Below are 24,477 nucleotides of genomic sequence, written 5' to 3'. Positions count from 1 at the left end.
TTTGTGATTATATTAGACAATTTCTATATTCTGTTTTATTGTTTTTGCAGATGCTATGACAAGGATGATTATCCAGCCTCAAGCCAAGATGAATTTATTGTTCCGATTGCCCTTGGAACTGGCCTCGGCTCCATACCTCATGGGTCAACACCTGCATCTGCATCCCGCCCCTCACTGTTGGGAGGCCATAGACCTCTGGAGATTGACGCTCAGACATTGGAAGTTGTCAAGATGGTTGTGGATGAATATAACAGACGGGAAGATGATTCTGAATATTACAAGTTGGTTAAGGTTCTTGAAGCATCCTCACAGGTTAGAATTTTGGGCCATTTATAGTACAGTACAACCTCAATAACAAAAATTTCTAAAATACAAATACAATATATTATTTTGAATATTTACAATTAAAAAACATGCTTTGGAAAATAAGAAAAAAATACAATTTGATGAAACTGTTTTAAGTGATGAACTAAGATCTGTATATCACTGTGCCCCCCACTGGAATCCAGATTTTGTTTTTAGTAATCCAAATTCCAGAGGGGGAAATCCAGTGGGCAGATTTGGTTTGTGTTTAAAGGGATCCATAATAAGGATGCTCAGATTTGGGAGGATGCACTGTATATACAGTATTAATAAGCTCATTGTATTGCATATGATTATTCTGTGACTATATAAAATCAGTCGATACAAGATTAAACGTAAATAATTATGTGAGTGTATAATATGGATTATGTTGTCTAATGTGAGTGTTGATGTAGGTGGTGTCGGGGAAGAAGTACACCCTGGTGGTGGAGTTGGCAGAGACCAACTGTCACAAGTTTGACCCGGCACTTGGCAACGGAGAACACTGCTTGTTCCACCCTACCGAGGACCATGAGGTGAGATCTGTAAGCTTGCTTCCCTCCCCGATTAGCATGTAGTCCAGAGCCAGAACTTGATTGGATGAGATTTAATTCTCCTTACTGTGTGCTGTTTTTGTATCCATGAATCTGCTGGCGATATTTTTTTCCTTTTCAAGTTCTTTCTTTTAGCAGTTGAAGTCTTAAATTGTTATACAAGATCATTTACCTGCAGCAGATGTCTTCTGTATGGTATATTTTCTTTTAATGCTTTGACAACAGTAGTCACATTCTTTCTAAATCTTACTATGATTAAGAATCCAGAATATTGTCAAAATCTTTACAAATGATTAGCTTTCTAAGCATGTAAACTAATCCTTTTTTCACTAATACAAGAATATGATTATTTTCTTTGTTCCAAACTTAAGTGTCACCAGAGAAACATAGTTTCTTTTTTGGGAAAAATGTATAATTGTTAGATTTAGACTAAGATTAAAAATATTATTTTTGAATTCTAACAAAAAAGTTTTTGGTAGGTGTGTAAGGCTGAGGTCCATGAACAGGCGTGGCTTCAGACATCTGATTACCGCAAGATTGTGTCCTTCACCTGTGACGACCTCGATGATTACTTAGAACAGGTATGGATAGTAATTTCTAACGATTCCTCCTCCTCCCCATCGTTCCCTATATTTTAAGTGATACTCGGAAAATGTTTGTACTTGTCTCAGTATTGCAAGCATTCTTCTCCACATATATCATCTAACTTTATTTGTTTTTTAGTTTATTTTAATGCCAATGTGTATGGGTTCTGATGCTTCTTGATGACATTCATATTTTTGTTTCATATTTCAGTAAGTAATCTTTGTAGTGGTTATATTAATTAATGTAACTATGGTACACCTCTCTGTTGATATTACAAGACTTGTGTGCTCTTGTCAAACATTTCCTCCCTCTTTACCTTCAACAACCTGTGCTACTTGTTGACTTTACTTCACTTAGGTATAGGCAGACATTTGTATTTTTTTTTTTTTTCAACTTTTTGGGTATAAAATTCATACTGAATCTTATTAAATTCATATTATCACCATTGACTTTGTTCTAAAACATCTGTGATAATTTGTTTACAGTGTTTATAAGGTTCTTTATTACTCTTTTATAAGTGTTTTCTCTCATGCATTTACTTGTCCATCTACTTGGTACTGGTTGTGGTCTATGGTCATACTGGCTTAGCACACCTTCCTGATAATTACCTTGCCTCACTGTCGTGCACTTTTCTTGTATTATAGCTTGACGTGTATAGTTACACTTTTGTATTTTTGTGTTTCAGAGACTCATGCCAACCCTTGATTCTTTTGACTTCACGGACCATCCCTTCCTGGATGCTGCACAAGACAAGAATGCCGGCTTCCAAACTATCCCCAAAAATGACTCCACTGTGCAGGAAGTTGCTGCTTTTGTTACTGAACAGTATAACCTCCGAGGAGACGAAGATGATTTGTACGCCTTGACACGGGTCATTAGTTCTTACCAGCAGGTGAGTTCTATAAAGTTACAGGATCTTAACTTACTGGACTGTTAGCAGATACCTCATTGACTGATGAAAGATGACTTAACCTCTGTTAAATATGGAGTTTAATATTACCTGTATTAAACTATTACCTGAACTGTTTTACCTGAACTATTTTGTTCAGTTATATGATGTTAGATGAGAATATTTGTCATTGATTACATGCACTATTTTTTTTTATTTTCCAAATAAAGTTAGTTCCTTCTGTGCCTATAAGTTACTTAGCTTACTGGGAGTTAACTTGCCCCTCATTAACTCTTAAACTGCGCAAATTTATATATACAGTATACGATTTTGGTATAAGTGGCAGAATGGCACACATTGTATGTATATATTTTAAAGTACCGCACTGATTTAAAAGTCCCGCGGCTACACAGGGTTCACAATAGCTTCCTCAGGGCTCTAGTAAACAGATGCCATTTACAAAAAATCGTGGGTAAGATTCCCGGGTGCAAGAACACCTTGGAATGTTACCCAGGAATAATCTCTCACCCGGAAGCGATTATTAACCCGTTAAAGGGTTAATGATATTTCCTTGGCGCCAGCATTGGCACCAAATTGTAAAATGCTGATAAAGGCTATTGAAAAAGTAAACTCTAGGCATATAGGTGCAGTTAGAGTAAAATGATTTCAATCACATGTAACAGGAGATGCTGTATATTTTGCTAGGTATGTGGATTTCCTTATGGATTATTCTTTATATAAGTTTATAACTTTAAGACATCTTCATATTAATTCTTCTATTTAATATTTTCCAAGGCTGTATCAGGTGGTGTGAATTATCACTTGGAAATTGAATTGGCTGAGACTCGCTGCAAGAAATATCTGCCAGTTGCTGATCCAGGCCGCTGCCCACTTGACCATGGTGAAGAGAGGGAAGTTTGCCAAGCTGAGATCCATATCCCTCAAGGACCTGGTGGTAACAGGCAACTCGTCAAACTCTATTGTGATGAAATTAGCGACTACTTCACCAGAAAGATTCAAGGTGTGTATTTACTCTTTATAGTGTGAATGTGTGAGCAAGATGGAAGGTTGTGTTAATGAATGTGGAAAGGTATTCATCACTGTCTGTTGAAGTTGCACGGTCTTGTGTATTCAGATAGAGGAGTCATGTACTAGCCAACTCGTATCTCTTTTAACATTGTACCTCAAGGCTTCATTTAATGTACTTATTTAATATTGGTATTAGAAATTGCTTTCATAAATTGACTTCAAATACATCTTCCGTAAAAATTTTCTTCAAAATTCATGCATACAGTAACAATATTTATTCTATTTTTGTCTGTTGGGTGTTGTACAAGTAGGGAAACTCTAGAGATAAAACAGTATAAATGGAAAATCTGAGATGTATATGTGGTATTAGGAGGATAGAGTAAGGAATAAAATGTTTAAGGAAAGAGTACAAAGGTCAGTAAGTTATAAGATTGAGAAGAGAGAGTATTGCTATGGTTTGGTCATATTTAACAAATGGTTTATGATTAACAAGTATGTACTTAAGGTTAGGAAAGGAAGAGGGAGGCAGGGAATTTGATGAATGGATATGGTATGGGAGAAAGCGGGGCTTGAATGTGAAAAATTTATTTGATATTGTTGGGGACAAGGATTTGTGTAGTGGCAGTTAGTGAGGAGGGAGTGATTGTGTTTGTACTGTAATTTAACAACTTGTTACCAGTAGTTGTGGGGATAGGGATGTGGATGATTTGTTAGTAATTACCTTTGTAATTACCCAAGTGTAGTTACAGGATAAGAGCTACGCTCATGGTGTCCCGTCTTCCCAGTACTCTTTGTCATATAACGCTTTGAAACAACAGACTAGTGTGTGGAGGGGGTGTGTTTCTCTGTGAAGCGATATTGTATAATTATTTTTTTCTCTGGGCTGATATCTTTTCACCATATGAAAGTGAATAATTGGGTAATAATATGGATAAGGGGAGGAAGGACAAAAAAGGTGGGCAGACATACATAGTGTGTGAGAAAGCAGGTATTGGGTCGAAACTAATGACACAAGGCATGTGCAAGGCTAGATGGGTGTGGTATAAGAGAAGTGAATGTTAGACATGTTATGCAAGGCATGACAGCTTTGTTTTAAATAACTTCAGCCTCCTCCTTCCTCTCTACTCTCATATCTTCACCTGGCAAGTGCCTCTTTCCCCATCCCATAAAGGTGGGAATGGGGTAATGTTGATTATGACGATGTTAATGATAATTTCAGGAACGCTTAAACCATCAAGTGCCTTCACACAACCACCAACTGGATCTGGTAAGCTGTAATAATTTGTTTATATATATGAAGCTGCCTTTAGCATACAGGTTCCGGTTTTCAACCAAGACACTTTGCTCTCACTGGGAAAATTTCCTTAAACAGTTGCATATAATTTTGGCAAGTAAGCAAGTTTAATATATTTTAACTTTAATCTAAAAGGCTTATAACATAACCTGAGGTCCATTGTATCCTTAAAGTGATATTTACAATTGACAGGTGCTCATGGAGGAGCATGGACAAATGCTGATGTCAGTGACAAAAGCCTTGTTAAGTTAGGTCACCTGATTGCTGACGAGTATGATTCAAGATCTGATGAAGACAATTTGTTCATCTTCCACAAACTCCTCCAAGCTCGCAAACAGGTATATACTGTATACATTGTGTGATTTTGCTGTTGCATAGAGTATTCTTAAAAAATTCTCAAATGATAACACTGTAACAATTTTTTTCTTGGGCTCTAATTGTTATTTTCTGATAGCTTATGCCTTCAAAATATAGAAAATAGCAGTTTTTTCCCCATTGTGTATTTGACAATGAGTTCTATTTTAGCTTGGCCTAAAATTCTTCAGAATGTTCTCTCTGGAATGGACAAGAGAGAGAGATGTCATAATATATTCAAGTACTTGTAGGTCGGGTCTTTGATCTTTACAATAAAGTAACACCGTATTGGAGCAAAAAATATAGTTAGGAAGTGTTGAGTGTTAGCCTACAGAAAAAAAAACAGGTTCAGAAGTATACCATGAGCTATGTACCAGTAATAATAGTATTGAGATATGAAGGCAAGTTTACCCTATGCGGCACCTCCCTCTGGAACATTTTGTTCTTGGGTTAGGTAGCAGGTAAAATATGATTTATTATTTTTTATTTTTTTTCTAATTACATTTCTAGTAAGAACATGCCCTGCTCTTTCTGTGTGTATAAAAAAAATTATGCTTTTTCCTGTGCATAAAAAATATAAATGTCATTGTTTAATATAAAATATTGTACTGTAACTCGGTACCAGGCAATAAGTGTCAATGCTCTGCAACCAATAACTAAAATTACGAAATGGATCATTTTTCTCTTCTACTTTTTATTAAAGCTTTAATAAGAATAAACAGTGCTCTTTCTATATGTACAATTAAGGGTCTGTTACAAATATTTTTCAAATGGTAAAATAAAAATAAAATGTTTGCGTGTATCATTGTACTGGTTTACAGTAATGTAAAATTGATCCAAGTAGTTCCATACCAGGCCGTAAGTGTTCTCAGGTCATAGAAACACAGCATAAACACAACCCATAGCATATTCCCAAGGAATTTAATGTATATTAGTAACTAAATACGGTACAAACTAACTAATTCTTCCCTTTGTATTCCCATATATTGGTTTGTTATTTTATCATTATTTTCTTTTGAGTACAAAAAATTATTGCTCCCCATGAACTTAATCACTAATCATTTTATCACTTATATTGGTGAATGAATATTGAATACTGTGTTGAGAAAGTGTTTGCAGGTGTGTAAATGTAGCTGGCTTAGGAGAGAACCTGTATCATCCACCCTGCATTGATATGTACATTTATATATCAAGGTTCAGCTCCCTAGATTGATATATACATCTGTAGGGCAATTTAATGGTTGACACATGGCTATTTTGGAGGACAAATTAATGGTAGTTACATAGCTATTTTGGGAGACAGTTTAATGGTTGACACATGGCTGTTTTCTATAGATGTAAATCTGTTCTCTCTCCAGATTGCTGGAGGAATTAAGTACCACTTAGTTGCTGAGTTGGTGCATACAGTTTGCCCCAAGTACAAGCGACGCATCGACAAGACTCGCTGTCAGCCAGACATTGGCGAAGAACATGTGGTATGCTGATCTTATGCATTTTTGTAGAAACCAAGTTTCATTTTGTTTTGGCATAGGTTAAGGTTAAAGGAATGTACAGTTGTTTAATCTTCATTGGAAAGTTCATTTAAGTATTTATTACTACTGTATATTAGCTGCATACATGCATGTACAGTATATATTTGTGGCCAGAGATTGTGTATAATTTTGTAGCAAAATATCATATTTAGAATATTTGTATTTGCCTTAACTCTTGAAACTAATGTGAGTTTAGCATTATTTTCCATGTTGTACATTACTGATAGCCATCAACCTTACCTGAATTACTTAGGTGCTCAAGTGTCTGGCACTATTTATCTCTATCTTTTGAAACTTTTTTTTATCATCAACTTACAGGTTTGTGAAGCAAATGTTCTGACACAGCCCTGGCTGAAGAGGCAAGTTGTGACTGATCTCCGATGTGCAGAGAAGAATGATTTCGTGCAAGCAGATGATTCTGTTGAAATTTTGTATCCCAATGTGCATCCAACTGCTCATGCCAGGCCAGTGTTCCAGAGTCAGTTCTTGATCAGAGGCAGCGAAGAGAGCGACGAGAGCAATGAGGTGCGTTTCTCTCCAGACGTTATACTTGGCTCTATTGCTCGTTACCGTACTGTACTAAAAGTAAAATTAGATGTATATAATAGCATGTTATTTGTTTCTGATGTCTTCCATAGCAAAATGTTTCTCACTAAATGCCAGACTGGCCTCTGTGGCCCACATTTTGTTATGTCAGGAGGGTGTTGGAAATAGCTTTGGAGTTGAATGTGGCAATTGGTTATTAGCATGTTGATGATGGCAATGAAAAAGTCACTGCTTTTAAAATTTATCCCTTTTGCTTGATCTTTTGTGGATATTTCCTTCTGTACTTATAATTAATTTGCATTTAGCTTCATACTTATATTTCCACTACTCTTTATATTGGTGTCAATTTTTAAAAAAACAATCTTGGCAGGACTATGGCTATACAGAGTTTGCAAGTATTATCTAATTCACTTTTTTACTGGTAGCTTTCATACTTCTCCACTGTGTAATTGCAACCTCAGTCTTCAGTACTTTCATATGGCAACCCTCATACCTCTGTATACCTGAAAACTTGATCCATTGCCATGGAAGAGGCATCGCTAATGGCAATTGTACCTTTTCCTCCCTAAAGCGTTTCTACGACCCATCCAGAAGGACAGCCAGCAGCAGCCGCGAGTCGAACGAAGACGATTCTATGGAAATAAATCAGGTTAACAGCTGGCCTTGGCCTAACATGTTTAGTTCTAAACCAAGACTTAGGTGGCAATTGCAGTACAGTATATGAACATTTTCATTATCTTCTGAATAATAATAATAATAATAATAATAATAATAATAATAATAATAATAATTTCATGTATAAATAAAATATTAATACACACACACACACACATAAATATACAGTATAGTACTAGTACACAGCCATATATAAGAAGAAAATAAAAAAATGGCTCACGTTATTAATACAGTAATGAGAAATAGACCTTCCAGTCTCAAGAAAGAGACTGAGAGGTTTCTGAAGAACGTGACAGAAAATTTCAGGTGATCTTTAAGGTTGAGCTAGATTTGAGGGCTGACGCAGGTGATAATAGACGGGTTGGAAACCATGATTGAAGATATAGGAATAACTAAGGAGGTACAAAATTACCTTAAAGAATTGAGTTAAATCAATTGTATGACAAGGTGTTCAAGATTCCCACAAAAAATGAGAAAAGTGGGTGGTTGAATCTTCCCTAAGAGTACTAAAAAATGCATTTGATACTATCTACTATCCTCCCACCAAAAAGTTGATTTACAAGTTGAAGAAGCAGGCTGGGGGTAACTGGGAAGATAATGGGCTAGATTAGAGAGTACCTGACCAATAGGATACAAAGGGTTGTAGTGAGAGAGGACGAGTCAGGATTCAGAAAACTGGCATGCAGTGTCCCAGAAGGTTCGGGACCTGGACCACTAAGGTTTCTAATAGTTGAAATTGAAAAAGTATAGCAGAGTATTGGAATGTTGGGAGTATGAATTAATCATGCATTCTGTTGGCACAACTAGGTAAGCATATACCTAAATATTAGACACGAAAGGAAAGTGGGTGTATATGGCACTGTACGTGATACTGCAGAGTCAGAGGAGGTAGTCGCGAAATACCAAAGGCATTGAGTCAAGATAAAATTTCTTCTTGGTTGCTAAAGAAAGTGGTGGGAATACTATGCAAGTTAGTGCAAAGCATATAAAACTACTTTAAATACAGGAAAACTTTTAGAAATATGGAGGAATGTAGATGTGATACAATTTTCAAGAAAGTAGATAGGCAAGAGGATAAAACCAGAGTAGAGTGGCTAGATGAGAAGACGTCACTGTGCAGGAACATCACAGAAGGTGTGAGAAGAGAAACAGGACAGTGTAAGGGGAATTAACATCGGTGAAGTTTTATCTGGGATAAAATAACTTGTGATAAACCTCTTGCCAAGCATCCATGGCAGTAACACAGTGCAGGGTTCTGGAGAAAATATCAAGCATAAAATAGAGGAAGATCTGGAGAAAACAGAATTCATAATTGAAAAGCAGCACGTATTTGAGGAAGGAAAATTGTACCTGACAAACATAATTGAATTTTGACACAACCAAAATCAAACAGGAGAGAGAGAAATGGGTGCCTTTCTGCTTCCTTATATGTCTCTATATAACATCTATTTATGTCTCTTAACATCTATATAAACAAGATGTTTTCAAATATAAAAATAACAAAAATGAATTGAAGCTTAATTTTGTATATGAGATTTATTCTTGTAAACTGCCTCTTCTCACTCATTGAAATTTGAGGCATGGAGCATTTCCGTTTCCAGTTCTTTTGGAGAAGCAAATTCTTTTCATTTTCAATTGAACAAACTCATGACATTGAACTCTATAATCATTCCTTTTATTTATTTATTACCCCATCTCCCAAAACAGTTAGTACCATCACCTCTTCCTCAGCCCCCAACCTTAATCACGTTTTCTACACCAATTTTACCTTTCAGCCATGTTAAAATGCTTCTTCCTCCTCCTCTCTTTGTCTAACTAGAATATTCTTACTAGCAGACTTTTTTTATGCTTCCCTATAATTAAATATTGAAGGGAAAATCACAAAAATCTTAGAGTATCGAGAGGTAACTCTGCACTGGCATAGAGGAAAGGATCACATGGTATTTGGCTCATCCACACTGCCTTCTGGGCCACTTGGTGCCTCCTCTTTTGGTTCCTGTACCTTCCCTGACCCCTAGTCGCCCTTCTCTTCCACTCACCACTTCTGTCACATTGGAGCATTTGCTGGTTTTGAGGTGTTCTGTTTTTCCCCTCGTATAGGTTGTCCATGGCTTTGAATCCTTACAGGGGGCCACTTTTGCCTCTCCCCACTTCTTTCTTTAGGGATTACCTTATAAGTATGTCTCAAGCTTCTTTAGGTGCTTCCCTGGGACTCTGGCCTGCCTGTCTCCATGGGTCCATGGGCCCCTTGAGGGTTGCATTTTTTCAGTTCTACACACTACAGTGCTCCAGATGGATTTCTAAGGTCTTTGCTTTCCTTGTTTCTAGACTATTCTTTGTTATCGGGCACTATTTTTGTTTCTTTGGATGTTCAGGCAGTGCCTTACTCGGGCATTCTGCAGCCTTTGCTTTCATTTGCCTTAGATGCCTCGCATTCTCCACCAGTTAAAAGTTTTAGCCACCTGATTGTTGTAACTGTAACCTTGCACTCTTATATTTTACCATGTGGAATTGGCTAGGACAGCAGTTGTGTGGGCCCCCCTCAGATATGGAGGAGGGCTCCCCCACATTGAGCTTGGTGTGCTGTGTGTATTTTAAATTCATTCATGTTATTCACATGTTATTCTCTCATGGTGTCTGTTAATTTTCTTTTGTTTCTAAAAGCAACATTTCTAGTTCATTTATTAGGGTGTGTTGGAGTACAGGAGAATAAACAGAACATTAGGGGTTGATGATGCAAGACTGTAGGAAAAGTGCACAAGTGCAAAAAAATGATAAAGTTACAACCTTTAGGCTAACTATATTGACAGCATGGAAAAGTTACTGGCTTACTGTATAATGTCTTCGTCAGCTTTCTCACACTTGCCTTGACTGAACAAAACAATGTAACCAAGAACAACATCCCTTTTCTTCATGGTGTTAGAAATAACTACAAAACTGTACTTGTATAAACTAAACCTATCAATGGCATACAGTACATGTACTTTATACATATTGTGTTGTATATTCACATACAGTGTACAGGGAGTTCCCACTTTATTAACATTTATCTTACAAACATTCTCCCAGGTCCCCATGCATTCCCATCATGCATAAAATCATTGTACAAACTCGCTGGAGCGTCCCTTTGAATTTCGCGGCAGCTTGAACATCTTTGTGGCAGTCACGGGGGGAGGGGGGTGCATGTGGGTGTAGGTTTGTGTGGGTGGGTGGCTGGATGCATGTGATACACTTCCCATACCCAGTGGCATCAAATCCTCAATAACCCACACTCTCATGAATTAATCATGTTTACTATGTTGGTGGGGGCGGGGCTGGTGATAGGAGGAGGGTAGGGGAGGCGTTTGTGAGGGTCAATTACAAAATGACGGGCAACCAATATAGTGCACATGTTTTTGCATCTATTTATTCATGTAATTATATCACTTCACTCTTCAAAAACGGCTAACTTTGACAAACTTAATAACTCCATTATTCAAGGTAAATAATGTTGTGTTTTTTTTATATTATATGTCCCAAAACATTGGTTTTGTGAGGATCTTTGGTGGCCTGGGAACGCATCTCCAACTTAGTGCATTTCTCCTATGGAAAATCTTGTTCCGCATTCCGAACAAATGCTTTGCAAACACAGTCTCAGGACATAACTCATTTGTAATTGGGAAACTGCCTGTACCTAATAAATGAAGAAGGGTGATGAGTGCTCTAACATTGAGTCCAGGTCCCTTAGAAAGGTAATTGCTTTACAATTTACAGTTTATGCTAAGATGATGAAGGCAATATGGACAAAATGACTATAAAATACATCAGAAATTAAATAAGCTAGAACAAAAGTCACATGAATGGCTACATTGGAATGTCACCACCAGCAAATGATGGAGCAGAAGTTGACCGGAATTGCGGATCTGAAGAGACTTTAGAGGAAAGTACTGTAGTTAGAGACCTTGGGGAGAAGGAGGGATTAACAACACCCAAAGCTAGACATCAGACCAAACCTCTCGCAAGAACTCTTATATAAATAGAACGACGTCACCTGCAAAACTATTGGATCTTTAGAAACATGAATGACGATTCCTTCAAATCATTATACACAGCTCATGTCAGACCAGTGTTGGATTATACAGTGCCAGTAAAGAACCCTTACCTTGTACAATAGTACATTAAATCTTCACTCTCCAAATAAAGGCTGCAAGACTGATACTAGATATTAAAAGTCTTGAGATTCGAGGATAGTGCATGAGAACTGAATCTTCAAGTGCCAAACGGTTGAAGCGGCAGATAAAACATGATTCAGACATGAAGATGTAAAATGTAATAAACAAGATGAACAAAAGACACTGTTCCAGGTAAAGAGGACCACCACAAGTGGCCACGGGAGGAAATCGTAAAAGTAGATGAGCTATAATGATGCAAAAAAGTACTTTCAGTGTGGGTGTAATTGATTGATATAATGGAGTGTGTGTAAGTAGTAGTAGTAGTAGTAGTAGTGGTGGTTAGAGAAATAATATACTTTATGAGCAAATGAGAAAATATCTTTGAAAATTTTGAGTCGAGTACATTAAATTTCCTAAACAAGATATGTGCCCAAGATGTATTTTCTTTCTGCAAGCATGCACTATTAGATATACACACACACATAAGCATGCATATATATACATACATATATTCAGACATACATATAAAAAATCCAAGCTTTTATTATTTATGTATCCAAGTTTATTAATTATGTATTTAATAATGAAGAAATTGACTAGGCTAGTCCCCAGTAGCATACATACTTGATATATGAGCTGGGTGGTTTTGATTCATAACCTGTAATACTGTAATAATATTTCCTGGAAAATGAAGATGTTATTTTTTTAATTAAAATAAAAGCTTAGGCTCAACTAATATTTTCTTCCATGAAGCGCTTCTACCACCCCTCGGGCCGAACAAACTTCCGTCGTCATGATACTGAAGAAGATGATTCTGACGAACTTCCGAGCTTTAGAGACAAGAGATCTCTTGTAGGGGGATTTTCTGCTGTTAATTTGCCCGATTCAAAAATCAGTGAATTGGCATCATTTGCTGTCAAGTCAATGGATGCAGTTTCTGAAGATCCAAATTCTAGAATTGTGGAGACTGTGATACGTGCTGAAAAACAGGTTAGTAACGTATAAACTATTCTGTACGGTACTGTATGCTCAAAAAATAGTTGTCTATTAAATATACTGCAATTTTTTTTTTAATACAGTTCAGCTCTGATGAAGACTCAAATAAGTTGAAAGTGCAATGCTGTTAATCTTTCATTTTTCACTATGGTTATTCTGCATATAAAAATATTATATATTATATATCAAGGAAGCCTGTCCTCGATATATAATTCCTATACTGTATATCGAGGACGGGCTTCCTGTCCTCGACAATAGGAATTATTATGGTCAAAGTTTGACATAAATTTTGGTTGTACAGTACTATTATTATTTTTATTTACTATTATTATTTATCCTGAACAGACAGTAGCAGGTGTAAACTGGAAGCTGCAAATACTAGTGAGCTGGACAACGTGTCTAAAGGAGGACCAAGTTGAGGATTCGAGTACCTGCACAAAGGACCTAAGTAAACCTAGCAGTAAATGTGATGTTACAATCTATGAGAAGCCATGGGAAAACTATATTAAAGTCACTGAAATGGCGTGCTCACCTGTCGATAACAAACAGTGAGTTGTGTATAACCTTATTTAAGAGAAGCGTAGAATTAGTCTAGACATTTACAGAATATATGAATGCTTTCTTTAATCTTTTCAAGTCTTTATTCCATGGGAGAAAAGTTAAACTGGGGATTAATGTATAACCGAGATCCAAAACTCTGTAGTCCTAAGTGAAAATTTGAGAGTGATTATGAAGCGCTGGTAGCTGGATATTATGTAGATTTGTTTGTAACAAACTTGTGTACTGTATTGGGTAACTTATGTGGGATATTATGCAAGTTTTGACTATAGTGACATTGTTATGTAGATGTGGCCAAAGCCTTAATATGATGTGGAAATTAATTTGTAATACAAAACATATTTGTGATGTTATAGTAGTATCTAAAATGTTAGTTGATATAGAAATATATAGTAAACTGGTTGCCATAGGCTGTAGACCAGATGTCACTAGTAGTAAACTGATAGGCTCAGGTGTTAGACCGGTTGGCCTCAGTCACTCTTGGAAGCCCTGCTACGGGAGAAGAGAAAGTGTCCTCTTCCTCCCGATTAATGGTAATCTTCTTGTCACATTCACCCTGCAGCTCCTCATGGTGGTCTGCTACATACTCTTCAACTTCATATTATCCTTTGAAATAAATGCTATTTTCCGACTTCATATCTTTGATTGTTTTCCTTCTTTATATCCTTAACTCTCCTTGCAGCCTTGCATATATATATATACTGTATACTGTACTTTTTTGAATAGATAGGCCTACTTTATTGGGTAGGCCTGCTGAAGTATTTTCTCTATCATCTCAGGTTTAAGCTTCTTTAGTGTGAGCAAAATGAAGTGCCTCGGAATTGGCTGAAGTAAAGTGCTTGCTTTTGCTTGTAAAAGGTATAATAACTACCAGTACACTTCAGTATATTTTGAGCATACTGTATTGCTGTATAAATATTATAATATACTCCTGCTTTATTAGTTAGTACTTTAAAATATCAGGACATGCAATATTTGAAATATAATATAGCATATTGTACTTGTCACGTTAAATTTAAAACTAGGAATGTAAAACTGAAATTCAGTTTAGTTATATTTAGTGTGAAACTTGAAGCGATGCTTACCATGGAAACACAAAGGTAAGGTAGAGCAACTATTAACCTAATGGTTGAACCTACACAATAACGTGTGTTTAAATTGAACTGAAGCAGGAAAACGCCCGATAATAAATTTCAATAAGCTTAATTATGGACATTGAAAATGAATACAAATATAATCTACAATTTCAGGGCAATCCTTGTAAGTAATTTTTTTTAAATACTGTACCTTGTAATTTGTAATATTAGTAGTATTATACTATACTGTCAACTGAAATAATGTTCTACAGAAAAAGAAAGACAGGGAGAGATGGACAGATAGACAGAGAGAGAATGAATGAGTGAGTGAGAGAGAAGAAGTTGCAGCCAGCAATCAGGAAAAGGATGGCACACTCGCAAACCATTTTGCTGCCAAGCTGCAGGCCTCTGATCCAGAATGACAACCCCCCATAGCTTGTGTCAAAAGTTGTCTTAGGTGGTTACTCAACAAGTTTAAATCCACTATCTCCATAAATCACTTGACATTTGTAAGACAGTGGGGGCTCTTATAAAGTCATCCCAAGAATATTATGCAGTTGGGTGATCCTACTGCTATTACTTCTTACATGCCTCTACCAACTCTACCTAGCTCAAGGAATTTGGCCCTTCCTGTGGAAGAGGACAGATGTAGTTCCAGTCCCCAAATAGAAGAGTCGTTCAGTTGTCAGTAACTACAGACCAATGTCTGCATTTAATTACTGGCAAAAGAGAGGCAATAATCTTTCAGCAAATGACACCAGATATCTGAAACACTATCCTATAGCTAATTACTACTTTCAAGGGCAAACTCCAAGCAGAATCTAAAAGACACTCAGTGTCAGTGAACTGCAGGTTGGTGTGCTCTGCCATTTTTCTGGCTATTTTAACAATCTACTACACCTCATGCCTATATCTCAGGCCTATGCTGATAACTGTACTCTAACCTTTGCACACAGAAAGGAAGAAATACGAACTGCTATGGTGGTCATTAATTTGCAAGCATTCTGCAGCATGTACCTGGGGTAGGTGATGGCAGGTCACATTTATGAGAAAATACTGGCAATGATTATGATGATAAGATAGCATGATATTGCAACTGGAACAGGTATGCAAAGGAGTGGCAAAACTGTGTGTTCAATAATGAAGTTCACATTTTGGAATTGAAGTTTGACCCCTCATTGACTATGATGAACCATGTGCTAAATATAGCAAATAAGACAACCAAGAAACTTATAGCCTTATGATATATATCATGCCTTCTCGACAGTCTTGGTTGCAAAACTTTATATGAAGCACAAGTTTGCTTCCAATATAAGTGGCTTGCCACCTATCATTTATCCAAATTCTGGGCAGGGTGGAGGACTATGAGAAGGCTCCTCTCAGGTGTTGACCATTTTGGTTTGGATTGGTTAGTGCTGTACATACAGTAAATGTCTTCAACACTGGAGAGATGTAGGTGAGCTTACTGTTATGTAAGTTCAACACCTTGGTTGGCAAGTCCAGCAACGAAGAGGCCTGGTCGAGGACCGGGCCGTGGGGATGCTAAGCCCCGAAACCATCTCGAGGTAAACTCAAGGTATGTACATGGCCAATGTTCTTAAGGTTCCCCACCTGGCCCAACTTCGTGGGCAATCGGAAGTTGGCACCCGTAACTCAAGGCACTCAGTCATCAAGTCATGCTGACTGTACCTTTCTCAGTAACATCACTCCATCAACAATCACTCATATCTTGGCTGGCTTGTATTTATAACATGTTTGCTCATCATGTAGATGTGTAAGAAATAAAGTCAGCCACGTGAGGGCCCTGGCACACAGTTGGCTCCAGCTTTATCCTGTTGCTAACATGATTGTAACAATCCTAAATAAAATCAATTCCTAATGGAAACAAATAATAAGCTCAGCAAATATATGAGTATTTAGGTTCAGGCTTCAGATGAGCTGATGTGGAATCTTAGCTTGCAAAAAGGAGAATAATGACATTCCTAATAAACCCTAATATTTGTTTAATGAGAGAGAGTGGAGAGGGGAGGGGATAAAAAAAGTGTCACGCAAGAAGATTTTGATGCTGTAAGTTACATTGATAAGCCTAAATATTGTCCTGGACATGGTGCAGAATTTATTAGAAGATGTAGTTAAACTTCTCTATGATGTGAGAGTGAAAACAAATGTGTAATAGTAGAAGTAGAGCTACAGTTAGCTAAATTGCTGTGATGGACAGTGCTGGATAAACTTCTTGTTCCACCACTAGGCTCTAGGCCTACAGTCCATCAAAATACTAGAGAATAGTGTTGTAAGCCGTCTGCTACTGTTGTTATAAGTTGTATAAAACTTCTTGCTGCAATTCAAGTAATATGAAAAAGTGACAAAGATTGAAGAAATGTACAAGGATATAAATGCCAAGGAGAGGGTCTTGATACAGATGTGTTGGCTAGTGAGAGGTAAATCATTCAAGAGGACACATTGCCTTCTGGCTTGTATGATAGTAGTAATAATCCAACTGTTTATCCAAATGTTGCCATATAATTCGATACAGTAAAGTGCACAAAAAAACGTAAAAGTAATTCTCGGGTAAATGTTTAAATATGGAAGTAAATTTGGTCAGTGATATTGGTAAGTGTTCTGCAGGTAGATTGACATGTGAAGGGAATACACTTTTAGCTTTGTTAATTTTATTACATAAATAGTTGTAGATAGTGTAATCATCATTAAGGATAGAGAGTTGACATATTTTCTAAAACTCCCACATCATGAGTTCAACCACATGGGCTGGACGGTATAGCAACGGTCTCGCTTCATGGAGGTTGGCATTCAATCTTCGACCGTCCAAGTGGTTGGGCACCATTCCATCCCATCCCATCCCAAATCCTTATCCTGATCCCTTCCCAGTGTCATACAGTCGTAATGGCTAGGCACTTTCTCCTGATAGTTCCTTTCCCACATCATGGTATTTACTTGAATAAGGACATTTTTAAATAATCTGTGCATTCATGGGAAATAAAGTTTGATAATGGCCTGGTGGTAGTTTTAAAATTGTTTTTAATAGTTACTGCAGAATGTGAAAATACACGAGTCATTGTTATCACAAAAGTCCTGTGTTAAATTATAAAATAAATTTTGCTATTGCAAAATTTTTTCAATATTTCAGCAGCATATGTTTACTTTCATGAATCATATTCTTCAGTAATTTTATTGAAAAGCAACCTACAGTACTGTGCTCTAAGATTACTTTCTTGAGCTCTTAACACAGTATTAGTGTGTTTGTGCCTGAAGGTAATATCTTGACCTCTTGTGTCTCCTAGTATGGTTTCTTAAGAGTGTGCTTCTTTTGCTCAAATATATATTTTCCATTCTAGCTTTAATTTCTTTGGGACAGACTTTGGTTTTTATTTTTTTGGTAATATTTCTTTTAACTGATGTTTGAGTGCTTGCAAAATTGGAGGTAAATATGTACGTTGAAGCTCGTGGGGGATAATAATGACTTGAGGCCAGTGATTGTCCTCACTGCTGCTCTTGGTGCAATCTCCTTCTTTCTTCACCACAAAACTACATGTTTTGACATCCTCAAGGTAAGTTAAACCAGAATTTCTCTACTTTTATGTTGTATATAAAGAGAGCATCTATTCATAGGGCAACTAACCACCTTTGAAGATAAGGAAAAGCTGTTGATATGGATTAAAGAATTTGCATGCACCCTACGGTGGAGCACCTAGTCAAACACTCTTCTTCTTCTTCTTTGCAATACGTGCAGTTTGCATGAAGGTTCTTCCTCCTGATGACTACACGAGCGGTAATGTAGAAAGATGCGACTCTCACAGCGGCGCATCAAGGGTCACGATGTGACAGAGGTGGGAAGATATCAACGTCTTCTATATGGTTGAGGATAAAGACAAAATAAACATATAAGTGGAAAGGGACTCAGGACGAGAAAAATGAGAAGTTGCAAGAAAGGTGAAAGCACAGCGTCGCCGTACTATTAAAAGTGTGGGATGTAGGCAAGAAGCGGAGGATGGGAGGCGAAGGTTGTGTAGGAGGTAGTTGCTGATCAGATATGAGAAAGGAAGGGAAGTGCGAGCACATGAAGGATATGTAGAAGGATATTCTACACGGTGGGAACGTGTAGAAGGATAGGGTAAGTCAGGTCGGGATAGGGTAGGTGAGGACGGGGTAAGTTATGTAAACGGATTCCGGAGCTTTACGTCTGGGACGCAATCACATCGGTCTTCTTAGACATGCCAGCAGTACAGTGGGAGGAAGACCTGGGAGTTGAGTGAGCAGAAGTTATGGGAGTATGTGGTTTACAGGGTCTGTCAGGCAAAGTGGCAGGACGCTTAGAAGTCAGGACAGCTGAAGATTGCTTCCTCTTAGTACCGGGGATTGGGAATTTACGGCAAGTCAGCTTAAGGAGGGACTCTGGTAAGGCGCGCCAAGGAGTTATCGAGGGCGTTTTCCAGCATCAGTTCAAACGTTTGGGAGAGAGCAAGGGTCAATATCCAATCTGGATGGTCAACCATCCAACCAACCAACCAACATCCAATTGGATTGACATCCAACCTCTGCAGGAGGTTGGATGTCAATCATAGGAGATGCGGAGGAGGGGTGTGTTGGGTCAGCCTCAGGAACGGGTTGGACGGATTGCGGAAAGAATTTAGTTAGGAGTCGGACCAGCGTCTTCTCGAGTGCATCCGCAATGTGAGTGACAATTGCGTCAACTAGATCGGGAATCAGTTGTATGGTGTGTGAGAGAGAGAACTGGACTCTGGGGTTACAGGAATGTCGGTGACAGACAGAGCAGGCACAAGCAAATGTGGCGGCAGAATGGGAAACAGTGGTTGATGATGAACTGAGTTTGGATGAAGCAGAGCACGACTGTAATGCAGTTTGACGGCGAGGAGAGTTTTAGATTGCGCCGCTACATATAAAAGACATTGTTTGAATGTAATGGCATGATCACCCCTATAGTTGGAGCAGCAGAGTATATCTAACACAGTCACTGGTTTAATGGGAACCAGGGCAATTTCCACATTTGATGTCGTTGATGCAGCCTTTTGAAGTATGGTGAAAACCTTTATGACGAAAGCACTGAGTGGGACAGGGGACGTAAACCTCCAGTTTATGGAGGAAGCCATTAATCCAAACCTGATAAGGGGAAAAGAAATCAAGAAAAGTAAGTAGGGCTGAGCCAGTATCACACAGTTCACCATTAGTCCGCCACAAATTTTCTGACTCCGAAGATTGGAATGTCAGCAACCTGAAGTTGCGTCTTGATGTTGTCTGCACTAATGTCAACAACATGTCGGACCACATATCTTGCTAAATGGTCACCCAGGGGTTAGTAGCATCAGACTTTGTAACCACAGATTTCAGTAACATCAGGAAGCTCTAGGTCATCGCTGTAATTGTGGTCCACTGCAGTTAAGTTCCTTCATTTATTCAGTCTGATATCATGCACTTTGATCTTAAAGAACTTGGGAATGGCATGATATAGGAGACTTTGTGCCCTGCTATTTCCAAAACACTCCTATCAACGGGCGTGTCATCATCAAAGGCAATGATGAACGTTTGTAAACCAGGAGAACTCATCCTACCTTGAGTGAGCACAGGATGTAAATGCTGAGGCCACGCAGAGCTGGGTCGATAACATGGTATCTCAGGACCCTGGCAGCGTTTTGCCTCCAATCTATTCACCCTACAATGATTTTTATTGTCCAGGAAAACTCTCCCTGGAACTCCCTGTAAGACCGGAATATCGAAGTGCCATGTAACAGTGGGTTCTGAAAACCCTCAAAAGTATCGTGAATGTTTGTAGGAGAGACGCTGCACGCACCACCATCCGTCACCATGGTCACTGGCAAATCCATCCTACACTCTTCAGTGTATTGATGCATGTGTTGATAAGTGCTAATTATCTAAGTGTAATTACCAAAGTGTAGTTAAAGGATGAGAGCAATGCTTGTAGAGTCCCATCTTCCTAGCACTGTCATACAACGCTTTGAAACTACTGACGGTTTTGGCCTCCTCCATTTTCTCACTTGTTCCAGTCGTCTACCACTCTGTTTCCAAAGTGAATTTTCTAATATTTGTTTAGCAGCTTTGTTTAGCTTAAATCTATGACCTTTTGTTCTTGAAGTTCCAGGTCTCAAGAATTCTAATTTATCAATTTTTGTCCATTCCTGTTAGTGATCATATCACATCCTTTTCTTCTATCTTCTAGCTTTGTCATATTTAATGTCTCTAACCTCTACTCGTGTGTCCATATTAATGCTTACATTAATAATGTGTGTCCATAATGATGCACATGTTGATAATGTGTGTGTCCATAATGATGCACATGTTGATAATATGTGTCCATAATGATGCACATGTTGATAATGTGTCCATAATGATGCACATGTTGATAATATGTGTCCATAATGATGCACATGTTGATAATATGTGTCCATATTGATGCACATGTTGATAATGTGTGTCCATATTGATGCACATGTCGATAATGTGTGTCCATATTGATGCACATGTTGATAATGTGTGTCCATATTGATGCACATGTTGATAATGTGTGTCCATATTGATGCACATGTTGATAATGTGTGTCCATATTGATGTACATGTTGATAATGTGTGTCCATATTGATGCACATGTTGATAATGTATGTGTCCATATTGATGCACATGTTGATAATGTGTGTCTATATTGATGTACATGTTGATAATGTGTGTCCATATTGATGCACATGTTGATAATGTATGTGTCCATATTGATGCACATGTTGATAATGTGTGTCCATATTGATGCACATGTTGATAATGTGTGTCCATATTGATGCACATGTTGATAATGTGTGTCCATATTGATGCACATGTTGATAATGTGTGTCCATATTGATGCACAGGTTGATAACTAGTGCAGTCATTTAAGATGATGTGCAGGCCTTTGTTATGCAGATAATATCTATATTGTTACAAATAACCCCCCTCTCCCCCCCCTGGCCCCCCCTCTCCCCCCCTCCCCCCCCCCCTGGCCCCCCCCCCCACAAAAAAAATCTCTACTTATTCACAACCAGCAATATTGCATGTATTCTTTTATCCACACAAAATCTTAAAATTGTAAGCCCCATTATTGGGACCAACAGCTTTTCACATTTTTAAATTGAACATCGAAGTCTGTAAACAATACAAGTACCTCGGAAGGTATCAACAACATAATGCTAAATTATCTATATAACAGATATTAAATAAGGATGAGACTGAAAACATTTGTTTTTTAAGAATTTTGGTGTTGATATAAAGCATGCTAGGCTTTTATATACATATAAGAATTGCTTGATTTATAGTTGATTACTTCACTTTGTATTTAACAATCTGTATTAAAAGATACTAAAACTGTATTAAATATGCTGAAATGAATACAAAATATAGCCATGAAGATAATTTATGATGCTCTTGAATCAACATGAATTAACCACTGCACTGCGCAAAACACCTTAACGCGCTATGAAGGTTGTGTGATTTTGTTTTTAATTAGGCAATATTTTAATTTTTTTAAAATGTTTTCATCGCTCTTCGTGATTTGAAATGAAAATGATTGAGTTTGGAAACATTTTCACATTAACATTAGCTGAACTTTTATAAAAACAAAAAATAATATGTCCCTAACAACTGCACCTTGAAATTTTTGCCATAAACAGGTGCACAGTGCAGTGGTTAATAACATGAGGGAAGGAAAAATAATTATCACATACAGTACAGTACAGTATATGAAATAATTGTACAGCTTATTTCCTCTTACACTATGATCATACAAGACCCATTAGCTCCAACATATTAAAATACCAACTGTTTTGAACTCTCAAGAAGCCATGAAGGGATGATAACCTATCAGCACATAGCCAGAATCACATAACCTATCAGCACATAGTTGAGAAGAAACATGACTAACATATCATACCACATACAGCTGTGTGCAATGTTCTTGTTAATGTTACACCACTCGACTTTTACCTGGAAACACATAGCTTGTCACATCCATCAGAAAAATACTGTATGAGCAATGAACAAAAACACTTCACACAATTGCTTTCTATGTATGCAGCTTATGACGTAATGAACATTATGTCTTAACAATAACAACGTAGTTTACCATTAGCATGTCCTACTGTACTGTTTTAACATCAGAATTAACACTTGCTTCAATTTGGCACAACCTGTGATAGCTTTACTACTACTACTAGCAGCTAATATATATATATATATATATAAAATAATATATTCTGTATAATATATAACCCACTAGAGGAACAGTAATAGTTGGTGATTACTAATAAGAATCGTAATTTGTGAGACATATTCAAAACTTTTAAACATAGTTATAAATTACATAAGTTCAGTCTTTCACAAAATAAAGGTTAATAAATATCATTTGCATGGAAGCCAACTCCGGCCATAACTTTATACACTTTAATGTAGATTAGGTTATCTACATAATGTTGACATTCCTAAGTTTATTAATTTAAAAAATATCGGTATAAAACAGAAGTTACTGCTGAGAACCATACATTGTACCCTTAAATAAATTTGGATAACTATGTCCGATACTGTTTGATTTTTAATTATTACTAATAACCTGGTATATCATATAATTTAACAGGCAGAATCATCGTCACAGTCATTCTGACGGAGATGGGAGCATCAGGAAGAGGAGGAAGGCTTTGGGGGCGTACAGCCCAGTAGATCTCTCAGATCAAGGTGTTAATGAAGTGGCGAAGTTTGCGGTTAGGTCTGTGGATGCTGTGACCAACGATCCTTATGTCAGGACTGTTGAGAATGTGAGAAGTGCTCAAGTACAGGTCAGTTATAAATGATTGCTGGTTCTTGCAAATACAGTATTGATATTTAGGGTCATATGGTAAATAGTGATATATCCTGCACTGTGTGTCTCATTAAATAACTGTGTTGTAAATGAACAAAAAGGCTTTATATATATGGGAGTCATGTTATTTTGAGCAGATAGTAGCAGGTAAAAACTGGAAGCTGGAAATAGAGTTGAGCTGGACACTGTGCAGGAAAGAGGAAGGTGTCCAGGACTTGAGCAACTGTGAGAAGGACCCCAGTAAACCCAACAGTATTTGTGATGTTATTGTTTATGAAGTACCATGGCAGAACACTAGGGAAGTGACAAAGATGGAATGCAAGACTCTGGAAGAAAAGCAGTGAGTATAAAGTACCTGTTCATAATTAGCCCAGACATGTACACATATTGAAAACATTGTTCTATTTTCTCTCTTCCAATGTTGTGATGATTTACATCACATCAAAGATTCCTTGTCTTTGTACCTTGAGGTTACCTTGAGGTGCTTCCGGGGCTTAGCGTCCCCGCGGCCCGGTCGTCGACCAGGCCTCCTGGTTGCCGGACTGATCAACCAGGCTGTTGAATGCGGCTGCTCGCAGCCTGACGTATGAGTCACAGCCTGGTTGATCAGGCTGTAACTCATTGTAACTCATACCTCTCACACAAAGGTCTAATTTTTTGGAATTCATTTAGACTATGAATAGATTTCTGGGAGGGTCCCCTTCGACTTCGCGGAGCTATCCAGGCTGATATGGATATATTAGACTTTGGAATCAGTCAGTGTGAATGGAGTTCTTTGGCCTACCGGGGACTACGAGGCAGAACCTGGCCGCATCAGAGAGGCATGAGGAGCAATGGTGTATAGAATTGCACATGTGATTTGGATCATTCTGTGTCTGCCATTGATCGGGTCAGGCACCCAGAAAGGTAAACATCCCAAAACAGACCCCTATTCTGGCTGAAACTACTAATGAAAGTCAAACAAGTGGACAGAACTCGCCAAAGAAAAACAAGCAAATGAGCATGCCATCATCATGTGCTGTGCTGCCGT

At 37.7% G+C, this 24,477-nt stretch overlaps 1 protein-coding gene across 7 annotated transcripts in view; it reads left to right on the top strand.

Annotated features, from left to right (window-relative positions):
- Positions 1-24,477, top strand: part of LOC123759343 (uncharacterized) — a 72,804-nt gene that overhangs the window by 29,870 nt on the left and 18,457 nt on the right. For 5 of the 7 annotated variants that reach the window (XM_045744333.2, XM_069328982.1, XM_045744259.2 and 2 more), the window contains exons 7-20: positions 51-312; positions 759-878; positions 1,376-1,477; positions 2,167-2,373; positions 3,166-3,391; positions 4,619-4,666; positions 4,886-5,031; positions 6,406-6,522; positions 6,898-7,104; positions 7,697-7,774; positions 12,705-12,941; positions 13,293-13,495; positions 23,226-23,424; positions 23,585-23,787. In XM_045744333.2, the coding sequence (XP_045600289.2) occupies positions 51-312; positions 759-878; positions 1,376-1,477; positions 2,167-2,373; positions 3,166-3,391; positions 4,619-4,666; positions 4,886-5,031; positions 6,406-6,522; positions 6,898-7,104; positions 7,697-7,774; positions 12,705-12,941; positions 13,293-13,495; positions 23,226-23,424; positions 23,585-23,787 (2,355 nt within the window). The remainder of the gene's footprint in view (positions 1-50; positions 313-758; positions 879-1,375; positions 1,478-2,166; positions 2,374-3,165; positions 3,392-4,618; positions 4,667-4,885; positions 5,032-6,405; positions 6,523-6,897; positions 7,105-7,696; positions 7,775-12,704; positions 12,942-13,292; positions 13,496-23,225; positions 23,425-23,584; positions 23,788-24,477) is intronic. The other 2 variants (XM_045744278.2, XM_045744269.2) reach the window with 2 other exon arrangements.

Source organism: Procambarus clarkii, chromosome 22 (assembly GCF_040958095.1).
Source record: "Procambarus clarkii isolate CNS0578487 chromosome 22, FALCON_Pclarkii_2.0, whole genome shotgun sequence".
NCBI classification, from domain to species: Eukaryota; Metazoa; Arthropoda; class Malacostraca; order Decapoda; family Cambaridae; genus Procambarus; species Procambarus clarkii.
This window is presented reverse-complemented; position numbering and strand designations above follow the sequence as displayed.